The sequence below is a fragment of the Pholcus phalangioides genome, unplaced genomic scaffold (genome assembly GCF_987345545.1).
Source record: "Pholcus phalangioides strain wild (caught in Gottingen) unplaced genomic scaffold, Ppha-v1.0 ptg000020l_1, whole genome shotgun sequence".
In the NCBI taxonomy this organism is placed as follows: Eukaryota; Metazoa; Arthropoda; class Arachnida; order Araneae; family Pholcidae; genus Pholcus; species Pholcus phalangioides.
The window spans coordinates 4965056-4992424 of NW_028301613.1; the positions used below are offsets into that span (position 1 = coordinate 4965056).

Below are 27369 nucleotides of genomic sequence, written 5' to 3' on the forward strand. Positions count from 1 at the left end.
GCAGCACCTATAAGTTGGCGACATCTCGACGCCGAGGGTGATATCAATATGGTAGAACTCTCTCAAACCTTTCTTCTCTGTATATAAGCACCGCTGCAGCAGAACTATGAAAAGTTTTGTAGAGATTTTACAATACAAGATTTCTGCCGCTCTTTGTACCTAAATAGCTGTTCTGAAAAACAAATCTTTGGTGTCTTTGAAATTGCTTCGTGCTTCGCCATCTCGAGAGCTTGTGAAAGACATCATCCAGAACAAATACAAAACAACAACAAATTAAGAACGTATCAAATCGTTTAATCAAAAAAGTAGTTTAATATGTATATAATAGACTTTTGTCCTTGATGAGATACAGGTGCCTCAGTATACAGTAAAGCTTCACGAATCAACTAAAAAAATTATAATAGGGCAATACGCAGCCCTGTAACTTAAACAATGCATATATCCACAAATTTACGAAACATCCTTGAGCCTGATCGAAAGGGGGGGGCGCTCCCCCCCCAAATACATGAACTACTCGGGGGTTCACCTCATGTTGAAAAAACATGTATGTCTTTACAGACATTTCAGCAGAGAAAAAACAGAAAACGTTCACTAAAGGTTCTATTACATTGGATGAGTAAAGCAGATGACGAGAGGACCGGTTTCAACTAGCGTAGCGAGATTCAATTACACACACGACTAGTAAAATCGCTCACTAGATGAACTAGCATCTTGTTCCTCTACCCTTTCCTTTTTTTAACTGTCGTCCTTCAGTTTCGTTGGGAGCCAGAGCGAAGAGAAAGAAAAGCAGTCTACCCGGTATAGCATCCAGGATACGGGAAAAAAACCCGACCACCCCTACTACTCAACCGTATATGCACCTCTTACACATTCCTCAACGGGATTTCTAACGAGTTGGTGAGTGCCGGAATGTGCGTGTAAGTGTTGTGAACTTAACGTGAAGTTGCTTTCTGTGTAATGCTTGTTATGTGTAGTGCTGCCATCTGCCGTCGATATTTTTAAGAGTGAAGTGTAATGATTGAATAATTGTACCATTGTAAGTCGGTTGCTCTCTGTGCCGAGACTTTTGAACGGGGCTGGGGGAGGCAGCTCGCATTTGCAACTCGATATTGGAAACCACAGAAAAACAGCTTCAGCCGACCACCACTGTGGTGACAGCGAGGTTAGAACCCCGGTCCTCGCGATGTGAGTCCGTCACTATGACCACCATCACAGCGGCTGGCAAAAAACCACTGCAAGTAGCGAGAAAAGTAGCCCACCCTGCAACTTTACTCGCACTAGCAGAGCAAGCGGCACAAGTGTACTAGATAACATTATACAGAGTGACTTTTGTAGCAGTAAGTAGCTAGTAAACTCGCCTAATGTAATTGAGTCTTAAAAATCAAGTAATTCAGTATTCAGATCTGGAATGTTGAATATAAACCCCGATTGGTATCCCTTAATCTTTCGCCAAGAGGTGCGTGAGAATATCGATGAGGCCCATTCCGATGCCTACCCCCCCCCCCCCACATAATTAAGGCTCACAGGGCCCAGTCACTCAGGAATAGTTCACCTTATTTCAAATGCTAGCTTGAGCAGAAGCATATTTACAGTGGGTGGTGGTCAAAGCAGGCTATAGCCCAGGGCAGCAAATTTGAGGAATGAGCAGTCAAGAAAACTAGAACGCTAGAAAGGAGGGCAAGGGACAACTACCCAAAGAGTGAGCATGAAAGTGTGCAACCACTGAGTGACCATAAGTCACTCAGAAAGAATGAGAGTATGTGAATGACCAAAAGAGTGACCTAAAAGAGCAGAGATTCGGGTCACTGAATGACCTAAGGGACATGCTTGTCCGACGAGTTGCAGCCCGTCAACCACCTCCTACATGTGTACCGGAACTTCGGAGAGCATTGCTTGCTGAGTGGAGTGATCTTCCCCAAGATCACATCGATAATTTGATACTCAGCATGCCTAGGCGTTGTACGGACTGTATTTCATCGCATGGGAGACATACAATGTATTAACCATCATACCAACCATGTAATAGTAAGTTTTTGTGAAGGAGATATTTTTTACAATTGCTCCAGGGAGCAAAAATCGTAGTTTTTATGAATGGTATCATACATACACCATCGTTTTTGTACTTTATCTTTTGTTTAATAAATGCGCTTTATGAATAAGTAACGTTTGTTTTGTTTCTGAACCTTTATTTGCCGGAGATGGCATTATCTTTAATTTATGGACATGAGTGTATTTTTACAATAAGATGAAAGCTGCAGACCCTTCTACAGAATCATAATCATATCAGTTCTTAACCTTTCACGTTTTCATATACCCTTTATGCTGATAGTATGATGGCCACGGACCCTTCTTTCACAATAAGATGAAAGCCACTGACCATTTAACACGGGGTTCTCAAACTGTGCGCCTCCAATCTTTTTTCAGGGGCGTCACAGAGTGGTGACACTGACAAAGGTTTTTGGAAAATATTTTTTATTAAAAAGCTCCAGGGAGCCGAAGCATTGAATAGGGGGAAAGGGGTGCCTCGGGTGGGAAAAGTTCGAGAACCCCTTCTTCAACAGAATCATATTAAGCGTATCAGTTCCTTTCATGTTCCGCAGACCCTTCATGGTGATACGATGAGGGCCAAAGAGTTTTATTTCAAAATAAGATGAAAGATACAGATCCTTCTACAGAGTCATACTCAGCATATCGGTTCTTGACCTTTCACATTTCCACAGACCCTTTGCGTTGATAAGATGAGGGCCAGAGACTTTTTTCACGGTAAGATGAAAGCCACAGACCCGTTAACAGAATCATGTTTAGTACATCGTTCTTCCACTTTTGTGTGTTCCACTTGCCCCTTGAAGTTGATAAGATGGAGGCCAAAAGAAACCCCTTCCCCTCTGCCAGTAAGTCCTTTCGAAGGTTTTAACAACTGACTTTTGCGAAGATATATTTTGGAAAGAGAGAAAATTCAACTGTCCCAGCGGGGAATCGAACCCACGTCCTTTCACTTTCCGGGTGAACGCCCTAGACTACAGAAGCACCGAATCTCTCAATCTTTCCTTGGAGCTCGTGTACACTGAAAGGGACCGTACATGGACGGCCGGACCAGACTCAGGCCAAGCTCACAACTTCTGACGCTGCCACTAGATGGCGACTTATACAAGGATGACGACACTCTCTGCTGCCACACGAAGGTTTTAACAACTGACTGTTGCGAAGATATATTTTGGAAAGAGAGAAAATTCAACTGCCCCTGCGGGGAAGTTGGGGATCGAACCCATATCCTTTCACTTTCCGGGTGAATGCCGTAGACCACAAGACTACAGAGGCACCGAACGCCGGGGCAGTTGAATTTTCTCTCTTTCCAAAATATATCTTCGCAACAGCCAGTTGTTAAAACCTTCGTATGGCAGCAGAGAGTGACGTCATCCTTGCATAGGCCGTTTTACAGATTAATGTTCAAAATCAGGAGTTCTTAATATTTTCATGTCCCGCAGACCTTTTACATCAATAAGACGAATAAGAACATCAGGGTTCTTGCTCTCCCCCTCCCCAACTTCCCACGAGTAAAATGAAGTTCACTCACGCAGTCCTTTCTATAGAATAAAATTCAGTACATCACGAGTTCTCAACCCGTGTTCCCATGGACCCGTTACAACGATAAGACAGGAGCTTTGGAAATGTTTCAAACCCGTGGGCTATCGATCTAAGCTTTATACGGGAAATTTTTATATCTAAATATATTCTGGGGGTTGCTCGGAAGTGTGCTACCAATTATAGTGAAAGCACCCACGGCCCTGACGCTACCGTGATGAGGGCCTGGTACCCCCTCCCCGTTTTCTCAGTAACATGAAGGCCATGGACCCCTTTACAGAAGCATATATTCAGCATACAATAATTTAAAGACAATAAATTAAGTGTTATCTCATAAAAGTGCACCCCCATCCTCTCGAAATCTCTAAAGGGACCACTAAATGATCCATAGATATTGGTGTGTAAGTGCGCATAATATAAAGCTGTGGGTGAAGGGGAAAGGACATGCAAATCCATCTATGGGGTAAAAAAATCTGCAGCGGGAGTGGCCGTGGTTGGTAAAAAGATTAGCCACCTATGGGATATTTTATAAATGCCTGAAAGGAAAAAACAAATTTCAATCATGAAGCTTTCGCAACTATAAATACGGTTCTCCGAGATACACACATTTTTGTAGCAATTACATGTTTTATGTACAATACACACACACACACACGCTGAGTCTAATCTAGCTGAATTGGTTCGTTAACAATAATATGCGCGAGTGTTTTGACCATATTCTTCTCAAAACAAGCAGCACCAAGAGCTCGATTCAACCGCCACGACTTGACCGCCCAACTTGAAGCCGATCGCAGCACTCTTCCCGCCGTTCCTCTTCTCGTTGACGAGTTTGTAAGCAATGGTCTCGAAGATCGAATTGATGTTGTTGTACTCCTCGTCCTCCTTCGCGGAGGTCTCGAACACCGGCATCCTGTGCGCGTCCGCGAACATCATGGCGGAGTTCAAGGTGACCGCACGCCTCGCCTTGTCGTCGCACTTGTTGCCGACGATGACGCACGGTGCGGTGTCCGGATTGAGACCGTGTTCCGAGCACTCTTCTATCCAGTGACGCAGGTTCAGCAGGGAGCTGTTGTTCGTTACGTCGAATACGAACATCACGGCGTCTGCGTTCCTGAAGAAATGCGCGGTGACGCCGTGTCGGAAGCGTTCCTGACCTGCCGTGTCCCAGATCTGTATCTGCAAAACGGGTGGAAAAAAAATTATGCTATGGAAACTCTTCATTGGTTCTTATTGAAAAAAAAAAATTCTAACGAGACGCATGCAATAATGAAATATTCGGGGTTTGGCAAAGAGGCTGGAGCGAGACTGGTACGGGAATAAATATTAATATTTATTAAACATATTTACAAAGAACGATAAATGCGACGGCGTCGATGGCACATGACGAACTCAACGGTCGAGGACCGAACTACTATAAATGTTCGTAGATTAGTGGTGTCGTCTACAGAATATATTGTGTCCGCACAGAAAGACTTTTTCTTCTGCCATGGCATTTGTGCTGCCATCTGTCGGGTTTTTACTTGACGGCAGACCCCACAGTACCCCCCCCCCCCTCCCATTATGACTTCAGTCGCGATTTACAGTGATCAGGGGAATCCGACTTTTCTCTCACTACGAGTGGTAGGTTCAGTGGTCGTTGTCACGGGCTGAGAGTTTTCTGGTAGCACATGTTCCTGCAGCAGAAATGCTGGCTTTAGTCGGTCTATAGACACCGTTTCATGCTTACCTTTAATCCGTAGCACGAAGTATTTGGGCGTCCGCTGCATGACTTGAAATGGGCCATCATAGGCGCACTGGTGCGGAGGCTTCACGGCATCTCTGCACACAAACACGTCAGTCGATGTCTGAAGTGTTTTCCTTCAAAAACCTTCAGTTTTTATTGTGGTTAGCAGTAGGAACGGGCGCAATATTAGGGTACGTCCATAGTGAACCGCTTCTCGCTACTCGCTTTATCGCGGCTGAAAATAGATCGTGAAAACTCATTGGGGCGACCATAGTGCGCCCGCCTACCTGCTTTTACCGGCTGAAACTGCTTTCACCCGCTTTAACCGGAATAAATTGTTATTTCTTTTTCTCGCTTGACCGGCTCACCGCTTGCACTTTAAAACGGATACTTTCCTCTAAGTGTTCGTTTTATAGTGGAATAGTAAATCGACGGAGTTGATTGACTAATCGTTGATTAATTATGACATAATAAGAGCAAAATCGTTAATCATCAAGTAATTAAGGAAAATTAACAATTATAGTGAATCCTATTGGAGTTTTTGTGATAATTAATTATTGTCAATACTAATCGTTAACTAGATATGACATAATAAAAGTGATATCGGTGATTAATCATTAATTAAGGTTAACTAACGATTATACTGAATCCAACGGAGTTTTTGTGACGGATAATTGTTGCTAATACTAATCGTTAATTAGTTATGACATAATAAGCGAAATCGTTAATTAATCAAAATACCGTTGGATTTCGTTTTAGCGTTAATTCGTTAATTAACTAATTAAGTTGATTAACTAATTAACGAAAAACGAAATCCAACGGATTTTGCCGTTAATTAACTAATTATCGGCCAGTTTAGTTTTATCGTCATTAGTTAATTATCGATCATGATTTAGTTTTATCATTAATATAAACTAATTAACGATAAAACTAAATCAAACGGAATTTTGTAACGATTAATTCTCGTTTTTCTAATCGAAAATTTGTTGTGGCACTAAAAGCGAAATCGCTGATTTATCATCAATTAATTAATTAACTATAATTAGCGATTACACTAAACCTATTGCAACTTCAAGGCGAGTCCTATTCATTTCATGTACGTATTTTTTGTTGTCAACAAAAACACAATAGATCCCCACGTGATAGCTCTATGATACCAACTGCTCATGCAAGCAGACGCTCCCGCGAGCGGTGCACTATAACCACCACCGGCTAGAATCGCGCGAGGTCATCTCGCCTTCTACAACTGCCGCGGTTTAAGCAAGAAAGCAAGAAGCGGTGCACTATGGACGTACCCTTACGCATGGTGTTCGCTAGTTGTGCAGCGAATGTTGGTGGATCCGTGGGCTGCTCGGTACTCGGAACCAAGAACTCTGCGGGCAATCGCAGTGTGGCACCATAGAGCAGTTCCGCGCATGTGGCCCCGAGTTCGGGTCGATAGGTTGAACGGAGGCCAAGGAGAACAATTGGTAAGGCATCCATCCACCCATTGGTCGGTGAGTTGGCATTTCAGAGCTGCTTTTAGTGGCCGATGGAAGTTTTCGACCAGGCCGTTGCCTTGAGGATAAAATGATGTCGTTCGAAGTTTTTCTGTATTCCTAGCAGCTGCGCCAGTTCTTGGAATAACTGTGCCTCGAACTGTCCGTGGTGTTTCTGCTAGGTACGATGAATCGGGAAACCGAAGTTGACACAAAAGATCTTGAAACGGTTTCCGCCGAGATATCTGCGACAGGCACAACTTCCGTCCAGCGTGTGAATCTGCCAATTATTGTTATTGCGTATCGTTTGCCCCTGGCTTGGTGGAAGTGGTCTGATGATATCGATGTGTACGTGGTCGAACCGTGCGTTCGGTAGCAAGAATGTACCGGAGTCGTTGCACTTTCTTCAGTTGACATTAGTATGCATGGTGTCACCCATGTTTTACAGTCCTTTTTGACCGGCGGCCAGATGAAGCGTTCAATGATGAGTCGCGCGCGCGTTGCGTTTCTTTCACTCTTGGATGCGAGAGTCCGTGAGTTACCTTGAAGACTCGTAGTCGAAAGTCCTTTGGTATATACGGTCTGACTCTTCCGTCGGAAATGTCGCATAAAACTTCGGCTGAAGTTCCAGGTAGAAACTTCTGAAGCTGCAGTGAAGAATTCGATCGGTCGTCTGTGCTTGAGCAATTGCTTCGTAATCGATTTGGCTGGAAAGTTCGATCGCATTTATTCGGGAGAGAGCATCAGCAACCTGATTGTCAGAACCTTTCACGTAACGAATGTCAGTCTTAAATTGTGAAATGAACGAAAGCTGTAGTGTCTGTCGAGCTGAAGTTTTTCCGGTTTTTGATTGAAGGCAAACATTAATGGCCTGTGGTCTGTGAGTATGCGAAATTGCCTTCCTTCCAACATGAATTGGGAATGTTTCGTAACAGCGAATGCAGCGAGCAATTCTCTCGATCATAGCCGCTAATACTTTTGTTCTGCCTCACTTAGTTTTTTCGACAAAAAAACCAGAGTGGCTCGAGTTTATTGCTGTTGAGTTGTTGAAATGGCATAATCCGATGCATCGATATACAAGGCTGTCTGAGCGTCTGGATTAGTGTGCACGAGTAGTGTCACCTGAGCTAACTACTGCTTGGTTTGTGTGAACGCCTGACGATCTTCTTCTGTCCGCGGTACATCCTTTTTTTCGTTTTTGTTAGAGCCTTTGAGAAAAGCAGTTAATCTGGCTTGTTTGTATGCAGCGTGTGGAAAGAACCTTCGATAAAAATTTAAAAGTCCTAGAAATTGTCTCAGATCTTTGATGGTTTTCGGCAACGGGTAGTCTAGGATAACTTGTACTTTTTCGGGTAGAGGTCCAATGCGGAAACCTTATGGCCGAGGAACAAAAGTTGATTCGTTGATGAAAGCGACACTCCGAATTCGCACTTGGATACGTTGAGTTTTATACCATATCGGTCTAGCTGTAAAAATTTGTCGGAGATGGGATACACGCGAATCTTCATCGGCTGAAAAAACGAGTATGTCATCTAGGTAAGCGAAACAGTTCGGAACGTCACGGAGAATTTCATTGATGAAACGTTGAAACGACTGGTCAGCGTTGCACAGACCGAAATTCAGGACCGGAAACTCAAACAGTCCAACAGGAGTGATGGTAGCGGATTTTTTGAATGTCCAGTTCGTTGACTGGAATAGCGTGGTATGCGCATAAGATGTCTAATTTTGAAAAGATGTTCATACCATGAAGAGCATGTGAAAAGTCCTGGAGATGAGGTATCGGATAATGGTCATGGACGGTTTGCACATTCAGTCGTCGATAATCTCCGACGGCACGAATTGCACCATTAGCTTTCGTCACGATGTGTAACGGGAAAGCCCAATAGCTTTTGGAAGACCTGCAAGTGTACTGTTCTACCATGTACTCGAGTTCGTTTGTGTCAAGCACCTGTGGATTAAACCTTCTAGGCGGGCCAGTGGTCTGAATATAATGAACGGTGTTGTGTTTGACAGAGCGAAACGTTTCAGATGGATAAGTTAACCCTGGAAACTCCTTCAAAATTGTATGGTAGCGAGAGTCGTCGTCAATCACACGTACAGTAGAATGGGAACAAGCTTGAAATATGCCGGAGTTGCTGAGGTTGGTGATAGAGTCGACCAGCCGTTTCTTTTTGAGATCGACCAAGAGCCCGAAATGTCGAAGAAAATCAGCACCAATTATGGGAGCGGCTACTTACGCGACGATAAAGTTCCACTGGAAGCACCTCCTGAGCCCAAGGTCTAAGTTAATGAGTTCGGTACCATAAGTTTTGATTCTGGATTGATTTGTGGCATACGGTTCGAGTGGATTGTGATTTTGCGAGTTGTGCGACCTACCGGAACGCATGATACGTCACTGCCAGTAGTATCGATCAAATATCGACGATTTTTGTGGTCCTGTCGTAAACGTGTAGCCTGTGACTTATGGAAAGAGGTAAGCTACCACCCGCTGACTGCTGAGTGGCAGCTGTCGCGCGTTTCCCGACTTCGAGGAAGTGCGAGGATCTCTGCATTTGAGCGTCGAAATTTTAGACGATCAATCTGCTCTGTAAATATGGAAACTTGTTTTTGCAAATCCGTTATGAGAGGCAAAATCTCTCGCGGATCTACGCCAACTTCGCGGATTTCATCTGCCAGCGTGGCAAGCTGGGTCAACTCCTTGATGGAGGCGGAAAGAATAGATTGAATGGTCGTAGGCATCCATAGTAGGAGCCCACAGGTTCTTCAAAAAGTCGTCGCCGATTTCGTCCCGGCACCAACTCTCGCATTTGACGGAGCAGAAATGACGGTTAGCTGTCGCCCAACTGTAGGTTCCCCCAAAAGCTCACGTATTCGTATGGCTTCGGAATAAGCGAATTAATCTTCGTTTCAATGCCTCGTATTTATTTGTTTCCGGAGGTTGGAAAACGAAATCAGAAACGTGAGATAAAGTATCTGCGTTGATTGAGGTGATGAAAGCGGCATATTTAGTTTCGTCTCTCGTGATGCCTGATGAAAGAAACGACTCCTCGATTTGGGAAAACCATAAAGCGATGTTCTTGACGCCAAAAAAGGTGGCATTTTTGGGACCTCCAGGGGTGCAAGTGCCCCTCATCCATTTCGGAGCAGCAAATTTCATTTTTGGAGCAGAAATTTTGAAAATGGAGCAGAACTAAACACGAACTATATCTGCAATATAAGGAGTAATTTTTCTGTGAAATGTGAAAAGTTTTGCCAAAAATGGTTGAAACAAATAATTCTAAATAAATTCCATTCACAAATTAAAAGCCATTTAAATTTTTTCTGAATTATCTTATCTGTCATTAATAAAACGTGTATTACTGAAATGACGAATACAAATTATTACTCTTTTCAAATTAAGCAACATGCATACTGAAAACCTAGGCAGCAAGAATTTCTGCTGCTTGAACACCAAAATCTTATTCCTCCTGATATAGCAAAAAAAGTGCGTGCAGAATATAATAAGAGTTTCCGTGAAAAAAAAAAAATTGGCTTCTCACAGAATTTAAAGGGATTATTAAATTTAAAAGCAAAATGCAAAAAATGAGAAAAATATAAATACCTTATTTACTTAAAGAATTTCTCAACCTAATAGCATGTTAATAGATTACAAATCACGATTCGCTTTCAGAAGTACAGCATCTCAATGAATATTTTTTTCCAATTTTTTATGCCCTTGAACATAAGATTTTGTATGTCTTATTCCATTAAACATTAAAGAATTGCAAGGACAGATTTTTCAATGTTCGAACAGACTTTTATTTATTTGTTAACAATGAACTCTTTTTCACTGTCTGTGTTACCATGTGCTGAAGATAAAAAAGTCTTCACCAAAACTGGCAAAATTTTGAACTTTGGGCAGCTTTCAAAGTTACAAAGTTTGAATATGTCTGCCCAATATCTATCTATCTATTCTCTGAACTGATTTCACTTCTTGTAATTGTTTGGATTGTAGTACAACCCATTCATCACACATAATCAATAGTTCTGTTGGTGATACAATGTTAAACAACATCCCAGCAATACGTGAGGGAGTAATGTACCATCCCAGCAATGCACGAGAGGGAGTGCGAAAAACAAGAAAGGGTGCAAATATTTCATTCTCTCCAACATGTTTTGGAAAAGTAGGACATTAATATATATTAGGTATCTCACAGAAGTTATGTAAAATGAGCATGCCCTAGTACAAACTCCTTCCTCTGACTGTTGTTAAGAGCATGCCACTCCCCCACCAATGCAGTGGCGGACCGTGCGGCCATATTGGGCGCCGCTCAAGGAGGGGTGCCAAATGGAGTTGAAAGGGTGAAAAAGGTTTGTCAACCAAAAAAAACGTGGTCAGTAGCGCCAAAAAAAAAAAAGGTTCTGCATGGGTAGAGATTTTTTTCGCTCAAGCCGGCCCCGTTCGCCAAATCCGGATTTTCGCGATGTGAAATTGTTACGATCGGCAACCGCCGATGATAACCACATGACCGCATAGTGGCTAGATGACAAAACTATGAATATTTTAGATGGAATTTTTACATTCTATTTTTTCCCAACGATCTCCGAAAAATTTCGGTAATTTAAACGAGTAAACCAATCCTCTTTTCGATGCATGCCGTCTTAGAACGCAGATTGGCAGCCGCGAAATTACCGTTATTTTCAGTATATAGCAGGAGAAAAAACGGTCTCCGAAATCGGAAAATTCGGCATATTTATTCAGGGACTTTGATAGCCCGCCAGTTATACCAATAACAGTACAGGACTTTATACTTCAAGGTAGTATAACTACTTTCCAAGGTCACGAGATAACTCGATTGTGGTAGATGGTGGGAAGTGAAAATAAAATTGAAGTTTCTAACCCCCCCCCCCCGTATCTTTTTCCGTGTCTCGGAAAGAACGTGTCCCGTGAACATCATTTTCATGCGAATTTTTGCTTAATTAAGGGTATTTGACGTACTACAGTGCATTAGCGGTACCTCCGCGAACCACAAACAAGAATTGGCGCAAATGCGCAGGGATTCGGCGCCTTGGCGCACCATGTAGCAAGAGAACCGTTTCGGCGCAGTTTGGCGCAATTGGCGCAGCTCTTGCACCCCTGGACCTCTGTACGATCGATTCGAGCAGCGGCACCCTCGGCATTAGTGACAGACATATTGCTGATAGCGAAAGTACGATGCGATACAATATACAAAATTTCGTAATAAAGTGAGGACATTGACTTTACATAAAACTGAAATTTACAGTTATTATATACATGGTTCTGACAGCTCTCCCGAAAAGAACGAAATCGGGACTTATGTGACTATCGCTGACCGATCTTGAGAAGTTAAAGTGCTCACAGCATGCGATTGCGTAAACATCCAAGCTGTCAGCGACGATGGCGACGTACGATGTGTGTTCCCGCGTGAATTGGCTTCACAAATGAGGCTTTTCGAATAGACGTCATAATCATCACCAGCATCACTACTGAGGGACGTACAGTGGATGATCCCCATAGAGATTAATGTTAAAATTTCCGATTTTAAGCGTAAAAATGCGGAAATTTAGTAAGGTTTTCCCCTTTTCCGCCACATCAATAATTTAAAAAATTGAATTGAATCTTTGGTTTTCGAAATATTGAGCTCGCTTAGAGATACGAAACCTAGAAAATTAAATATAAAATAATGAGCCAGACCCACTTTTGAGGTGGATATCCATGCAATAACATTAATTTCAACTTTTTATTTATATCTTCTCAAGAGGGAAAATGAGAATTAATGTCTCCGTATTGTCTCATATTATCCAATTGCATCAATCCATATAGTTTAGGATGTTTTTAAATTAAAAACATTCACAAGCACGTGTAATTCTTCTCACTTAAAATAAGACTCCGTTTCACTCGTTCCGCTGCAAAAATGGGCCGGAGTTGCTGGTAGGCAGTGGTACAAAAATGTGCGGAGCGCTAAGGGTCAATTTAGATTTGTTTCTTTCATGAATCGCACATGAAGTTGCCATATTGGTTACCTTGTATGTCCCTCAAGAAAGAGGGAAATATCATGTGATCCAAAAAGCCTCATTGTCCATAAGTCCGGTCTAGAGCAGTGCTTCTCAACTGCCGAGTCGCAGGTCAGGCCCTGACATGAGTTAAACTGGGCCGTGAGTGATTTGTCTGTTCATTCAACCCCCCCCCCCCCCCCCATTTACTTTCTGTTAGTCGTGTGTATGACCGGACGTTCCACTTAGGAAAATAAATTGACCAGGCCGCAGTCTTCTAAAAGAGACAGCCACTAATTTTTGAGTGCGTGTAAGGATGAGAGTGATCTAGACAGGAACCAAGTCAGTGAAAGATGAAAAGAATGACCTTAAAGAGCAAGGGATGGACTGAGACAGTGTAAGCATGAGAGTAACCTGGAGAGCAAGGACCCAGATAAGTAGAAAACCAAAACAGTAACTAAGAGAGCAAGGGACCAGGTCAGTGAACAATGAAAGAATGACTTACAGATGGAGGGACCAGCTCAGTGAAAAACCAAAACAGTAAAATAAAAATTCAAAAATTGATCCATTACAATCTTTTCCTGGAGGGACAAAGAAAATGTACTCAATGTATGTAACGTTTTCCAAAGCCGGGGGTAACGGCTCCCCACGACCCCCCCCCCCCAAATGACGGGCCTGGTGTAAGCATGAGAATGATCTAGAGAACCAGGCCACTGAAAGACCAAAAGAGTGACCTAGAGGTCGAGGACTCAGGTAAGTGAAAAACCAAAACAGTAACCTAGAGAGCAAGAGACCAGGTCAGTAAACAGTGAAAAGAATAGGCCTACAAACAGAGGGAGGACATCATTGAAAGACTAAAACAGTGACCTAGAGAACGAGGGACCAGGTCTGGATTACCTAGAGAGCAAAGGGGCCCAGGTCATTAAAACACTACAAGAATGACCAAGAGAGCAAGACCTATAGTGTGTAAGCATGAGAAAAAAGCAGAGAGCAAGGGACCATCATTGAAAGACCACAAAAGTGACCTAGAGAGCAAGGGACCAGGTCAGTAAACAGTGAAAAGAATAGGCCTACAAACAGAGGGAGGACATCATTGAAAGTCTAAAACAGTGACCTAGAGAACGAGGGACCAGGTCTGAATTACCTAGAGAGCAAAGGGGCCCAGGTCATTAAAACACTACAAGAATGACCAAGAGAGCAAGACCTATAGTGTGTAAGCATGAGAAAAAAGCAGAGAGCAAGGGACCATCATTGAAAGACCACAAAAGTGACCTAGAGAGCAAGGGACCAGGTCAGTAAACAGTGAAAAGAATAGGCCTACAAACAGAGGGAGGACATCATTGAAAGACTAAAACAGTGACCTAGAGAACGAGGGACCAGGTCTGAATTACCTAGAGAGCAAAGGGGCCCAGGTCATTAAAACACTACAAGAATGACCAAGAGAGCAAGACCTATAGTGTGTAAGCATGAGAAAAAAGCAGAGAGCAAGGGACCATCATTGAAAGACCACAAAAGTGACCTAGAGAGCAAGGGACCAGGTCTGTGAGTGACCTAAAGAAAGATAACCTAGAGAGCCAGGGATAAATTCAATGAAAGACCAAAAAGTGACTTTGAGAGCAAGGGACCAGGTCAGTATGTGATCAAAAGACTGACCTAGAGAGTGTGTAATCATGAGAAAAACATAAGAGCCAGGGACCAGGTCAGTGGAAGACCAAAAGAGTTACTAAGAAAGTGTGCAAGTGTGTGAGTGACAAATAGAGTAGTTTAGCGACCAAGGTATATTTTCAGTGAAGGGGCTTAGCTGGATATAGCCCAGAACAACAAATTAGTGGAATGAGTGGTCAACAAAATTACTGAGTATGGTTCGACACTTCTGGCACAAAAAAAAGATCAGATAAAAAGCCTTCTCGGACTCCTTTGAAGGTTCTTATGTTCAGCCTCTGAAAAATATTTCAGTCGATGATCAACGCCAAGGATCGCATCGCCATGGGCTTCAGTTGGAACATTTGGACAGATAATATTAATAACTGTTGTATTCCCCCCTTACAAAATTTCCCGAACTGATTCTTTACTTACCTTCACATCCTTCCCGTCAACTTTGACTGTCTTCTCACGAAAATCAAAACCGACAGTGGCGCAAACCGACTTGGGGAAATCGTTGTCGCAGAACCTGAATGTTAGGCAAGTCTTCCCAACGTTTGGTTCGCCGAGCACAATGACCTTGAACTTTGTCTCACTTTCATTTGATTCTGTCTTGGTTTCCGGTCCCATTTCTCAGCAGTCAGTTGCTCCTTCTAGAAATACAAATTCATAATTTAGAGTAGCGTTTGATGAATCTCGGGCTTGATACAAATCGATTGCTAAAATTATCCACTTGTGATTACTGAATCAAGTTCTCGGGAGGAGACAAAATTTTCTAAATTTTTGTTGCATGTCGATCTAGGTGACAAGGATGCACAAGGTCTTCTAAAAAAAAATTTTTTGGCAGCTAAGATTCAGTAGAGAGAGATTGTTGCCAAAATCCCAGGTTTTTCCCTCTTGGCGATTTTCAATTGCCAAACATTTTTAACATTGTAGACATTAAAGATTGGTACAAAAGAAATTAATGCAGTATCTCTCGTTTATAACAATCATGTTCAATTCACCCATTTTGATTCTTACAAGCTGCTTCTACAAAGGTTTCGAAAACTGGCTTATACAAAGATAAAGATAAAAAAGAAAAAATTCGGGGTAAAAGAAATTAGTTTGTGGGGAACCTTGCCTTATCTTCGCATCAACCAGCTGTTCAAACCTCTGAAGTAATAGTGGAGAGTGACATCATCTTCGGATAAACAACCATCTGGTGGCAGTGTCAGAAATTGTGAGCTTTTGCCTGAGTTAATCCCAGCTGTCCATGTATGGCCCCAATTCAGCACACATGAGCTCTAAGGATAGAGGATTCTGTGACTTTTTAGTATGGCGATCTAGAGCACTCACTCGGCAAGTGAGAGAATGTAAGTTCGTTTTTCCACAATGGCAATTTCATTTTCTTTGCCGGGTTTATCTTCACATCAGCCAGTGGGCAAAAGCTTCATAGTAATAGCAGAAAGTTACATTGTCTTCGAATAAGTCGCCATCTGGAGGCAGTGATTGTGAACTTTGGCCCAAGTTAGGTCTGGCTATTCACGTACAACCCTGCTCAGCCAGCACCTCCTAGAGATAGAAGGTTTCCGTACAGGTTGCCAAGTTCATCTGTAACGTCATGAAGGTAATCTGATAAGACTACTTAGCCATGTTTTGAAAACCACAGTATCTGTTTCGTTTCTTTGCAACGGATCAGGATAACGTCCTTCTCCATTACTGTTGTTAAATTGTTATGTGGGAAATAGTCATGTTTAAGCCCCAGGGACCGCTCAGCTACCGGAAACCATCCAGAAGTTCTGCTGGTATACCGTCACGAGCCAGAAAGTCTGCTTAGTCCTACGGCCATAGGGTGGGGTCTTGCGGTCGTTTGACGAGGGCGGAACCAAGGTCGGGCGGCTGATGTCCCATCAAAATTTATTTCTCATGTGACATATGCTTAATAATTATTTAGTTTGGGGATTCTCCCGGGGAAGATATCACATCGTCTTGTTATAATGTTATTGTAATTTTTACTTACCTGTTTTGGCGGTTGGCTGCAGACTTCCGCCGGAATAATTATTTTATTTTTGTGTTTTTCAGTGTTTGACGTAACAGGCATGATCGGAGAGCCTAGCCAGCTCGCCCGATTATGTTTAGCGTTGCCACTGAGGAATTTTGAAATATTTTTTGACTTTGTTTTGCATGCAAATTATTTTTGTGAATTGTTGAATTTTTTATCGAGAGATGGAGTGTTGCCGGTGGAAGAATGGTCATGAAATTTTAATATAATATGATCTAAATAACTACCATTCTTGTTCCCGGCGGGTCCGGTGAAGATGTTTTTATAAAAGCTAAATAACCAATTAAAGAGTCTTGCAGTTCAACCCGTGACTAGTTGCCCTCTGGCAGATGAAACCCTGAATGGTCTGGTTCGTGACGAAACTTCTGGTCTAACGCTATAGAAACGTCCAGTACCTCTATCGTCGACGTTCAACTGGCTGGACTCCGATGAACTTAAAGGCCAGTCGTAGTCCAGGCTCTGTCCCTGGTGGGATGTAAGCCATTTACCCGGGGAGTTGGACCACGCTGGAGAGGATTCCGATGAACTGTCATTGATGATTGCTGGGAGGTCTACCTGAAAACTGGCTGCTGACGACTCGCTCTGAAACTTGGGACATTGTTCTTCGGTTGGTTCCAACGACGTGATCTACATCGCTATTGTATCTAGTGCACTTGCATCTCTTGGTCTGCGAGAAGAAAGGTGATGTCCGGCTAAATGGACATGGACTTCTGCGGTGAGATCCACGCTTTTTTATAACTAAAATTGATGTCAGAATAATTGACTTTAACGCAAAAAATATTGTTTTAATGAACGAAGTCTAACTTAAATATGTAAAATAACCATAAAATAAGAAATGTAAAATAACCGTTACTGTAATAAAGCCTTTTGAAGTGATACAAAACAACTTGTTTGTTTGTTTCCTGCTTGTTGTCTGCCTTTAACTGGATAATTCAAACCGGGCACGTGACCCCATTAAGGGATGTTACATCTTCTTATTTTGCCGTTAGAATCTTCTGGGTTGGCTTACAACAAACACTGCACAGTGATTGGATGTGGGGACATAGAGCTCTCCAACTTTTTGCCCGATCATTTCTTTTCTGCACAACGATAATACTAGCATGTGCAGTGGAATTTTTTTCCCTGAATATTCTGAGTATGAGGATGGACCACTTGACTGATCTCCCGAGTAGTGTGTGGAGGCCTTCTGCATATCTCTAGGAAGTGCTGGTTTAGCGCACATGAGCTCTAAGGAAAGAGGATTCAGTGGCTTAGGTAGCCTAGTGTGCTCACTCTGCAAGTGAGAGGACGTGGGTTAGTTTCCCTGTGAGACCAATAGGATTTTTTTTCCTGGATCTATCTTCGTATCAACCAACTGTTGAAACCTTTGCAGTAATAGCGGAAAGTGACACCATCTTCGGATATACAGCTTTCACTTCTGTTGTCCCGAAATTCAACAAGGTACCTGCATCTAATGTGCGATATCAATCAAAATATATAAGGGGTGATCACAAATGAAAAGGTACGAAACGACGTAAAAACGTAACAGTTAAATATTGCATATTCCGCCATGGGAGAACGTAGCGAGACATCTCGGGATGCGATTGGAGTCTCTGACTGGGATCGGAGCATGCGCGGGCGCCCGCATGCGCAGGAGAGAGCAGAGGCTCTTATCAAAAGCGGCATCCAAATGATGCGGCAGTCTGTATGAGGACAAGATGGTGTTCGTGTTGCAAAATTCGACGATTGAGGAGCAGCGAGGTGTTATCCGATTTCTGACAGCGGAAGGTGAGAAACCAGCAGCTATTCATCGCCGGATGGTGATAGTTTACGGGGAGAAATGTGTCTCTGACAAGTCTGTCAGAAAATGGGGAGCCCGTTTTCGTGCAGGCCGCGAGAGTGTGGGTGATGACCCGAGACCAGGCCAGGCAAACACTGTCATCACGAGCGATCTCATCGACAAGGTGGACGACCTAGTGAGAAGTGATCGGCGTGTCACATTGCGAATGTTGGCGGTGAAGGTGGATGTCAGCTATGGAACCGTGTGGACAATTGTTCACGACAGGTTGCGATATCGGAAGGTGTGCGCCGCTTGGGAAAAGGAACTGCGTATGGGGCTAGCACTCCAACATCTGTTTCGGTATCAGGAAGACCCCGCTTTCATGGAGCGGATCGTCACAGGTGATGAGACCTGGTGCCATCACTACGAGCCAGAGACAAAGCGGGACAGCATGCAGTGGAAGCATTCATCGTCACCTCCCCCTAAAAAGTTCAAAGCCGTGCCGTCAGCAGGCAAGGTGTTGCTCACCGTCTTTTTCGACGTTCAAGGTCCGCTACTTGTGGAATTCCTCAAACACAGAAAAACCATTAACTCTGATGTGTACTGTGAGACACTCCGACGCCTACGCAGGTCCATCAAGAACAAAAGACCAGGGCTGCTCACGAAGGGTGTGGTTCTGCTCCATGATAACGTGCGTCCACACGTCTCCAAAGTCACACACATGGAACTGGCCAAGTTCAAGTGGGAGCCGTTGGACCATCCGCCTTACAGTCCGGACATGTCGCCCTGCGATTTCCATGTGTTTGGTCCACTGAAGAAACACCTGAAAGGGAAGCGCTTCAACTCGGACGACGTACTCAAGGACGCTGTGAAGGACTGGGTCTCGTCACGGCCACAGGAATTCTAGAAACAAGGAATCCTGCAGCTTTTCATCAGTGGGATCGTTGTGCTCAGGCCTATGGTGTATATTTTGAATAAAGTCTACATTTGTACCCGCCGTGTCGTTTCGTACCTTTTCATTTGATCACCCCTTATATATCAGAAATGCGGGAAAACTATGAAAAATTGTACACAATAATTTTATTAATAAAATACTGGGATAATTTATGCGGGGTAGATAAAGAGTTGCCAAAACTAGAAAAGACAGATTCGGCACGAAAAAAAAAGTCACCAAGTCGGCATGCTTATAGAAAATTCATGGCAACAGTTTGTCACAAGTGCATGAGTGATCAAGTGATTGAGTAAGTGAGTGACAGAATGAATTGGTGAATGAGCTAGTGAATAAGCGAGTAACCATACAAATAACGAATGGTTCTACAAAAGTCAATGTTTCATCCACTCTGGAGAAAACGCCCTCTAGATGCTTTCCGACACCACATTGTATGGCGAAAAATGTCGCCAAAAATCGCCAAGTGGGGGGATCATACCAAAGCTTCAAAAGGGGGGGGGGAAGAAAGGGGTGCCAACAGCCTCGGTTTCAGGATGTGGGGGGGGGTGTGCAAGCACGCCTTGCAGCCCTTTCTACTAAATACTGAAAATGAATCGATATTATTTATGTGTAGGAAATAGGAAAAAAAAAAATCCCTTACGCAACTGATATATTTGGAATTGAAATTTTTTTTTTACACCACTGATTGGGATAATAATATTGTAAATTTTTGCAGTTATTTAAGACTACGAGGAGAAATAACCGACTATGGTTCCATCTAGTGTAGTGGAGACTAACAACGTTATTTCCACGATCAAAACAAATTTACAGGAAATTGTAAATATTTACACACGGAAAGTTTTCAACTTAAGTGCTAAACTTTTAGTGGTGTTGCCACTCAGAATAAATAATGAATTGAGTCGCAATGAAAATAATTTTTTGTAGAGCACCTGCCAAAATATTCAGAGTGATTATATGACACTTATTTTATAGAAATTCTTATATTCTTGCACATCCATATTATTATTTTTTCAAAAATGTCCCATTTTTTTTTTCCCAACAGGACATCAGCTGACATTCAGGTTGCCATATTTCAAAAGAGAGCAAGGAGGACGTTCGCGCGTGCACCATCAGTGTGACATCATTTTCCAACAGATCGCGCCACTATGCTGACCAAAAAAAGATCCAAATAATTTTTTAGAGAACAGTGAAAGGACAACTATACGCGATGATTCGGCGTTCAGCCACGTTACGGGAAGGACGCTCGAGTGTTCGCTGCGAGAAAAACCGGTTATCCTTTGTTGAAAGAGAATATTTTTTTTGTTTTTGTCTGAATCGTATTTATTCAAATTTGTTTTTTTGTGGTTTTTTTCTCTCTCTCCCCTTTCGTTTGCTCTCAACTAGAAATTTATTTTATGATAGATAAGAAATGTGGTGATACATCAAAAAATACAAACATGGAAGTGGATGACCCATGTGTTTTCCAAACCAATCATTCACATATGGATATTTTTAAAAAAAAACCTGACTTTCTAGGATTTTCTACGTTTCATATCATGTTGGTTCCGATTGATACCAAGTTTCCGAAATCGAAACCGAAAGTCTTCAGCCAGGCATTATCTGAAGGCTTTCGATCATCGAAAGATCTACAGGCTGTGAAATACACAGCGAAGGGCGACCCAATAATCGAAACAACGAACATTAATACAGCATGTGACCAGTGCCGTCTTAAGAGTATCATGGGCCCCAGGCCAATTGATTTTTCTGAGGCCCTACCAAACAAATTCTCGAAAATTTCAACCAGATCTCTTTTTTTTGAGGCCCCCTCTTCGCTTGAGGCCCCCCGGGCCCATGACTTAAGACGGCACTGCATGTGACCTTCTAGACTTGAAATCCATCATGGGTATTGCAGTTAATTCAAAATTCATGCTGGAGGAATTGTCATCAAGATTTCTCTTGCGTGACGTCGAAGTTGATGAAGATCTAGGAAATGTTGCTGACGAAATTGAGGGAAAAAACGATATGATGGTTCTATCAATACGTCGTTTCAAGTATAAAGGTAAGCCAACAAACACAATACTCATGCAATCGTTGGGCCACTACCTCCCAGAAAAAATAATTTTATGGCTTGAACGCCACAACATAAAACTATTTATTGATCCTCGACAATGCAAAAAATGCCATAAATATACCCATGCAATGAAGCATTGTTCTAACCACTATTGTTGTGTGTGGAAAATGATCAGAAAACCATCCCACCGAAACTTGTGTTTCTCAAAAATTGAAATGCAGTAATTGCATGGAAGAGCACGCAGCGAGTGACAGATCATGTGATTACTTTAAACAGGAACAAAAAATTTTGGATTTTAAGTGTGTCAATCACATAACATTAGCCAATGCACGTAAGATTTTTGAAAATCGAAAAAAATCTCAAAGCGAGAAATTATCTTCGATACAGCAAAGCGACATTCCAGATACGTCAAATTGGATCACCAAAGCTGAGATCACAGACATGTTTACCAAGTTGCATGAGGATTTGGGTTTGAATAACAAGAATTCTCCGATCACAAATAACTTTTGTTCATTTATAACATAAAGTGAATTTAATGAACTGTTTGAATCATTGAAGTTGGAAATCGCTGCAAACATGAAAGCGATGATTGAATCGTGCGTGGACGAAATTCGGAACTTACAAGATAATGTCACTCCACCAAGGAAAAAATCAAATAAGTATGGAGCTACAATTTCCCCTACTTCCGGTACTTCTACTTCCTCGACCCGGCACGGTTTTCTTCACTTTTTTGCTTGCTCAAAGATGTTTTGAGCAGTGTAGATATAATGAATACGGATCAAGAACCAGCAATATTTATTCAATGTATTATTCAATGTTTCCCTACGAGAAAAGCTCACAAACTGAACTGAATAGCTAGCTCAGTTCTTTCTTACGAGCACAAGGAGCCATCAAAAACAAAGCACCTAGAATGAAGCAGACGACAGCAGAAGTTTTTGTTGACAACAGTTCCCTACGATCCAAGCCCACAAACTGAACTGTACTGCAAGTTCAGTTCTTTCTTAAGAGCATAAGGAGCCATTAAAAACAAAGTACATAGAATGAAGCAGACGACAGCAGAATTTTTCGTTCACAACATTTCCTTACGATCCAAGCCCACAAACGGAACTGGATGGCAAATTCAATTCTTTCTTCGGAGCGTAAAGCCGGGTTTTCCTAGGAATAGGTGTTTTGCGCCGCGTGAACCGAACAGTATAATTTCGCGTCGGCAGCAACGTGTTACATTATTCCACACTTTTCTGGTCAATCTTTGGTCGCTCACTGACCTGGTCACTCCTATGCTTACAAACTCTCAAGATCAATCTTTTGATCATTCACTGCTCTGCCCCCCCCCCCCCCACTAAAAATTCCCTATACCGCATAAGGTAGCGTGTTATTTTGTCGTTCAGCACGGATAGCAAAATTCTGTGCTCAGAGAAACATCAGGTCTGCGAAGGTGTAAAAATTAAATTAAAATGCCCCCCCCTTTCCCATCTGGTGGTGGTGGTGGGGGGGGGGAAGTCAGAAGGCAACATTTCATGTAAAAATAAAATTTTTCCTTTCTCTGCGAGAGTGCCCCTCCCTCCCCCCCACATCCTGGAGCCAGGTCGCCCTACACCAGAGTTTCTCAACCGCCGGGCCCTGACATCAGTCTAACCGGGCCGTGAACTGTTTTCACTGTTTCATTTTTGCCAATTTATTTCACATTGGTTGTGTGTATGACCGGGCTTGCACTCACAAAAGCAAAACCAACCGGGCCGTGGGCTTCTAAAGGTTGAGAACCACTGCCCTAGACTGAGTATTTGAGTGGGCGAATTTATAGTGTAAAAAATCAATAATAATACTTGTACCGGGCCCATTGTGTGTGTGTGGGGGGGGGGGGGGGGGGGTTGTAATGGAGCTCACTTAAACCATTGAGAGTGGATATAGTCCTCAGATCACGAGAAGAGTTACGCGAACCCCCCACTCTGTAGAGGGTCCATTTCGGCACGGGGAAAGGATAAAAATTATCCCGGGTTGCCACACGGTAAAGGCTGTCTTGGCGCAAATCTCGGGTATGCGGGTATTCTTCACGCTTCAGTGAACTCCGTCAGTCGAAGACACGTTTGAGGGAGCTTTTTGTGTTGGCGTTTGTTAAAAGAAGTACTACTCGAAAAATTCGAAGGGAGTGGTGATCATTTAGTAATGAAAGGAGTGAAATTACTTTAAATTAATAACTGAATTCCTAAAATAATAAAATAAATTAATTTTAAATTACACTCATGTCCATAAATTAAGGATAATTCAGAATCACACGGAAATCGAAATCTAAATTAAAAACTTCACCTGTAGAATTATCACGCACATCTGCAAGAATGATATGCAAATTTCAGGAAGCCACCAGATGATGCCGATAGTACGTCACAATGACGAGAGTGTAAGAGGGGGGGGGTATATAAGGAATGGTGGCAAAGAAGTGAAATTGTTCACAAGAGTTCTGTAAGGCGCTCAGTGCCATAAGCGAATAGTTATGACACAGAGGACGCATGTGGATGATTTTTTACGTGGTAGAATTATCGGCAGCCTGGAATGTGGGCGTACTCAGATGGAAGTATCCGAGGAACTTGGAATTGCCCAAAGTGTCATCTCTATGCTTTGGCAACGATTCCAAGATAACGGAAATGTCAGTAGACGTTACAGTACAGGTCGCCCCCGAGTTACAACGCCGAATGAAGACCGGTATTTGGCAGTAACTGCCAAAAGAAGCAGACGGAGCACAGCATCTGACCTGTCTCGTCAGCTATCTGCAGCCACGGGTACCACAATTTCAAGGCAAACCGTGTACAGACGTTTGGGAGATATTGGTCTATATGCTCGCAGGCCTGTCAGATGTGCTCCGCTCAAGGCAACTCACTGTCGGCAGCGATTAGCCTGGAGTAGAGAACATGCAAGCAATGTGGACATTGTCACAGTGGGCTTGTGTGATGTTTTCCGACGAGTCCTGGTTTAGCTTGCAGTCTGATTCACGTCGGACTTTCATATGGAGAACGCCAGGTACCCGTTACCACCAAGACAACATCATTGAACGACACACAAAGTTACGGTGGTGCAGCATTGCTCGTTTGGGGTGGAATTATACTGGGTTCCAGAACAGATCTGCATGTTCAAACCGGAACCACGAAAGCCCAAATTTATCGGGACATCATTCTGGAACAACATGTACGTTTGTGTAGGGGTGCCATGGGCGCAGAATTTGTGTTTATGGATAACAACGCCCGTCCTCTCCGAGCAAACATCGTAAACGAATGCCTTGAATCTGAGGATATAACCCGTATGGAATGGCCAGCATTCTCACCTGACTTGAATCCGATAGAGCACGTGTGGGACATGCTTGGCCGACGAGTTGCAGCCCATCAACCTCCTCCTACATGTGTACCGGAACTTCGGAGAGCATTGCTTGCTGAGTGGAGTGATCTTCCCCAAGATCACATCGATAATTTGATACTCAGCATGCCTAGGCGTTGTACGGACTGTATTTCATCGCATGGGAGACATACAATGTATTAACCATCATACCAACCATGTAATAGCAAGTTTTTGTAAAGGAGTATTTTTTACAATTGCTCCAGGGAGCAAAAATCGTAGTTTTTATGAATGGTATCATACATACACCATCGTTTTTGTTCTTTATCTCTTGTTTAATAAATGCGCTTTATGAATAAATACAAATACAAATGCAACGCCACAACAGGCAAATTGCCCAACGAGGTGGCTGACTTAAGAGCATCATGGATCCCCGAGCCATTTTTTTTTGGAGGCCCTACCTACTACTGCTACACCACACATGCACCCCCCCCCCCCGCGGAACCCCCCAACGAACCGGTACATGCGGGAATGTGCGTGTACGTGTAGTGCAACCTGACGTAAAGTTTGTTTGTGTGTAATGCTTGTTATGTGTAGTGCTGTCATCTGCTCCCAGTTTTTTTTTTTTTTTTTCTAACTATGAGTGAAGTGTTATGGTTGAATGATTTACCGTTGTAGGACTGTTGCTCTCTGTGGCGAGACTTTTTAACGGGGAGATCGGCTCGCATTTGCGCCTTGAAGTTGGGAACCACAGAAAACCAACTTCAGCCGACCACAACGTTTGTTTTGTTTCTGAACCTTTATTTGCCGGAGCTGGCATTACCCTTAATTTATGGACATGAGTGTACTTTAAATTAATAATTTAATACAAAAGGAGTATTATTTTGATATAATAATTTATTGCTACTGTAAATTATATGGCATTTTGTTCGGTTTAATTTCTATACCGCAGCAAGAGAATGCCACCTGCTAGCAATTAGCCATTCTTCGTCTGTTTACCTTCTCTTATAGCCATATCATCGTTAACATGCCCGCTTGTCAAATTTGCAGTTACTTCTATAGCCACCTTAAGGGCATGCCCCCCCCCCCCACCAGAGCAGAGCTGACAGGGATCCAGCGCTGGATGATTCTAATCATTTTTTACAACTATAAATTCATTTTAGAGTGACCCGTCGAAGATTCCAATCTGAGAGCCCGGCTGCAAGATGTGGGGGCCATGCTTAAGGGCATCGGAAGAATGGTCCTCTCATGCTGTAGCTGGGATCCTGGCTGGGATCTCTCCATTCTGAATTTACAGTGTGGAAAAAAAGAAGAAAATTATAAGAATTCTCCTATAGGCTGAATTTTATCAGCCCATCCAATGTGGGGGGGGGGGCATGGTCGAAAATGATTTATACAATACAAATACAACGCCACAACAGGCAAATTGCCCAACGAGGTGGCTGACTTAAGAACATCATGGATCCCCGAGCCATATTTTGGAGGCCCTACCTACTACACCTACTGCTTTTAGTAAAATTTCTAGGAGGCCAAAATAGCGCTAAAGACGCCAAACGTTAAAGCACCGTTGCTAATGCGCTATTCTCGATGGGCAGTTGCTTTACCTAAAAGTAAATAATAGAATCGTCCGGCGTGACGTAGCCAGTGTTCTTCTCGTGATCGGTGGACTATACTTGATTTCGTATTCAGGAGAGATTCACCGACAATTCAGTTGAACCCCCCCCCCCCCCACACACCAATGAACATCTGGAGGGAGGGGCACGATGATGATGATGTCAATTCATCGCATGCTTATGTGAAAATTCCGGTGCGTATATTCCTATGCACATTACATACAGTCGGCTACGTATGCAGAATTTTCTCGAGGTGGGGGGCTTTTCATTTTTTTTCTTCGAAAGGGGCGGTGGGGGGGGGGGTTAGAACCAAGGCCGTCTTAACAGCATCATGCGCCCCCGGGCCAAGTGATTTTTCTGAGGCCCTACCTGACAAATTTTCGAAAAATTCAACTACTCATTTTTTGAGGGTCCCCCTTCCCTATTCTCGAGTCCCCCGGGTGGGCCCATGCGTTAAGACGGCACTGGGTACAATGAATATTTATTTTCCACCGGCCAAATATACACTCATTGCCATAAAAATTTGCGCACCCAGAAGAAGTCGTCAAAATGAAACGAAATTTTACACATGTAAGTACTACGTTGATATAAGTAAGTGATTAGAAAATCCAAGAAAAAGGATCATTTATTGCAGAAAAAAGTACAGATGAACAGAAGTTTTAGTTCTCTGTTGGACCCCCTCTAGCGCGAATGCACGATGCGATACGAGCGGGCATTGAGGCATACAAGTTCCGTATGATGACATCTCGTACCACAGTTGCTGTAAATGCGCCTCTAGTTCGACCAACCTCGTAGGGTGTTCCACTTGCCGTCCCAAATGATCCCAGATAAGCTCGATTGGTGACAAATCTGGAGATAGAGCAGGCCAGGGAAGGGTGGTAATGTGGCGGAGGCAGTCTTGTGACATCCTTGCTGTGTGTGGCCTAGCATTGTCTTGTTGAAAAATGACTCCTGGGAGCCCTGCCATGAGTGGCAACACATGTGGCTGAAGGATGTTATGGCCGTACCGCTGGGCTGTCATTGTGCCATGGATCAATATTAGGGGTGACCGTGTATCGTAAGGAATGGCACCCCATACCATGACACCAGCTGTGGGAGCGGTGTGTTGCTGTAAAGCGAAGGCAGGATTGAAGCGTTCACCACGGGGCCTCAGCACACGAACACGATTGTCATCACTGCTCAAGTTGAATCTCGATTCGTCGCTGAAGACGACCTGGT

General features: G+C 43.1%; 2 protein-coding genes across 3 annotated transcripts; one reads left to right on the plus strand and one right to left on the minus strand.

Moving 5' to 3' along the window:
* Positions 1-273: 273 nt before the first annotated feature.
* On the minus strand, positions 274-20025 carry LOC149070813 (putative Ras-related protein Rab-33). 2 transcript variants are annotated; one of them, XM_089248336.1, is made up of 3 exons: positions 19813-20025; positions 14854-15071; positions 274-4758 (listed from the first exon to the last, which is right to left on the minus strand). In XM_089248336.1, the coding sequence occupies exons 2-3, from the start codon at positions 15046-15048 to the stop codon at positions 4306-4308; spliced, it is 648 nt and encodes a 215-aa protein (XP_089104462.1). In that variant the 5' UTR covers positions 15049-15071; positions 19813-20025; the 3' UTR covers positions 274-4305. The 2 variants fall into 2 exon arrangements, with proteins under 2 accessions (XP_089104462.1, XP_089104461.1); XM_089248335.1 differs by having other exon boundaries at positions 19808-20025.
* On the plus strand, positions 18157-19125 carry LOC149070814 (histone-lysine N-methyltransferase SETMAR-like). Its single transcript, XM_089248811.1, has one exon. The coding sequence runs from the start codon at positions 18157-18159 to the stop codon at positions 19123-19125; it is 969 nt and encodes a 322-aa protein (XP_089104937.1).
* Positions 20026-27369: the final 7344 nt, after the last annotated feature.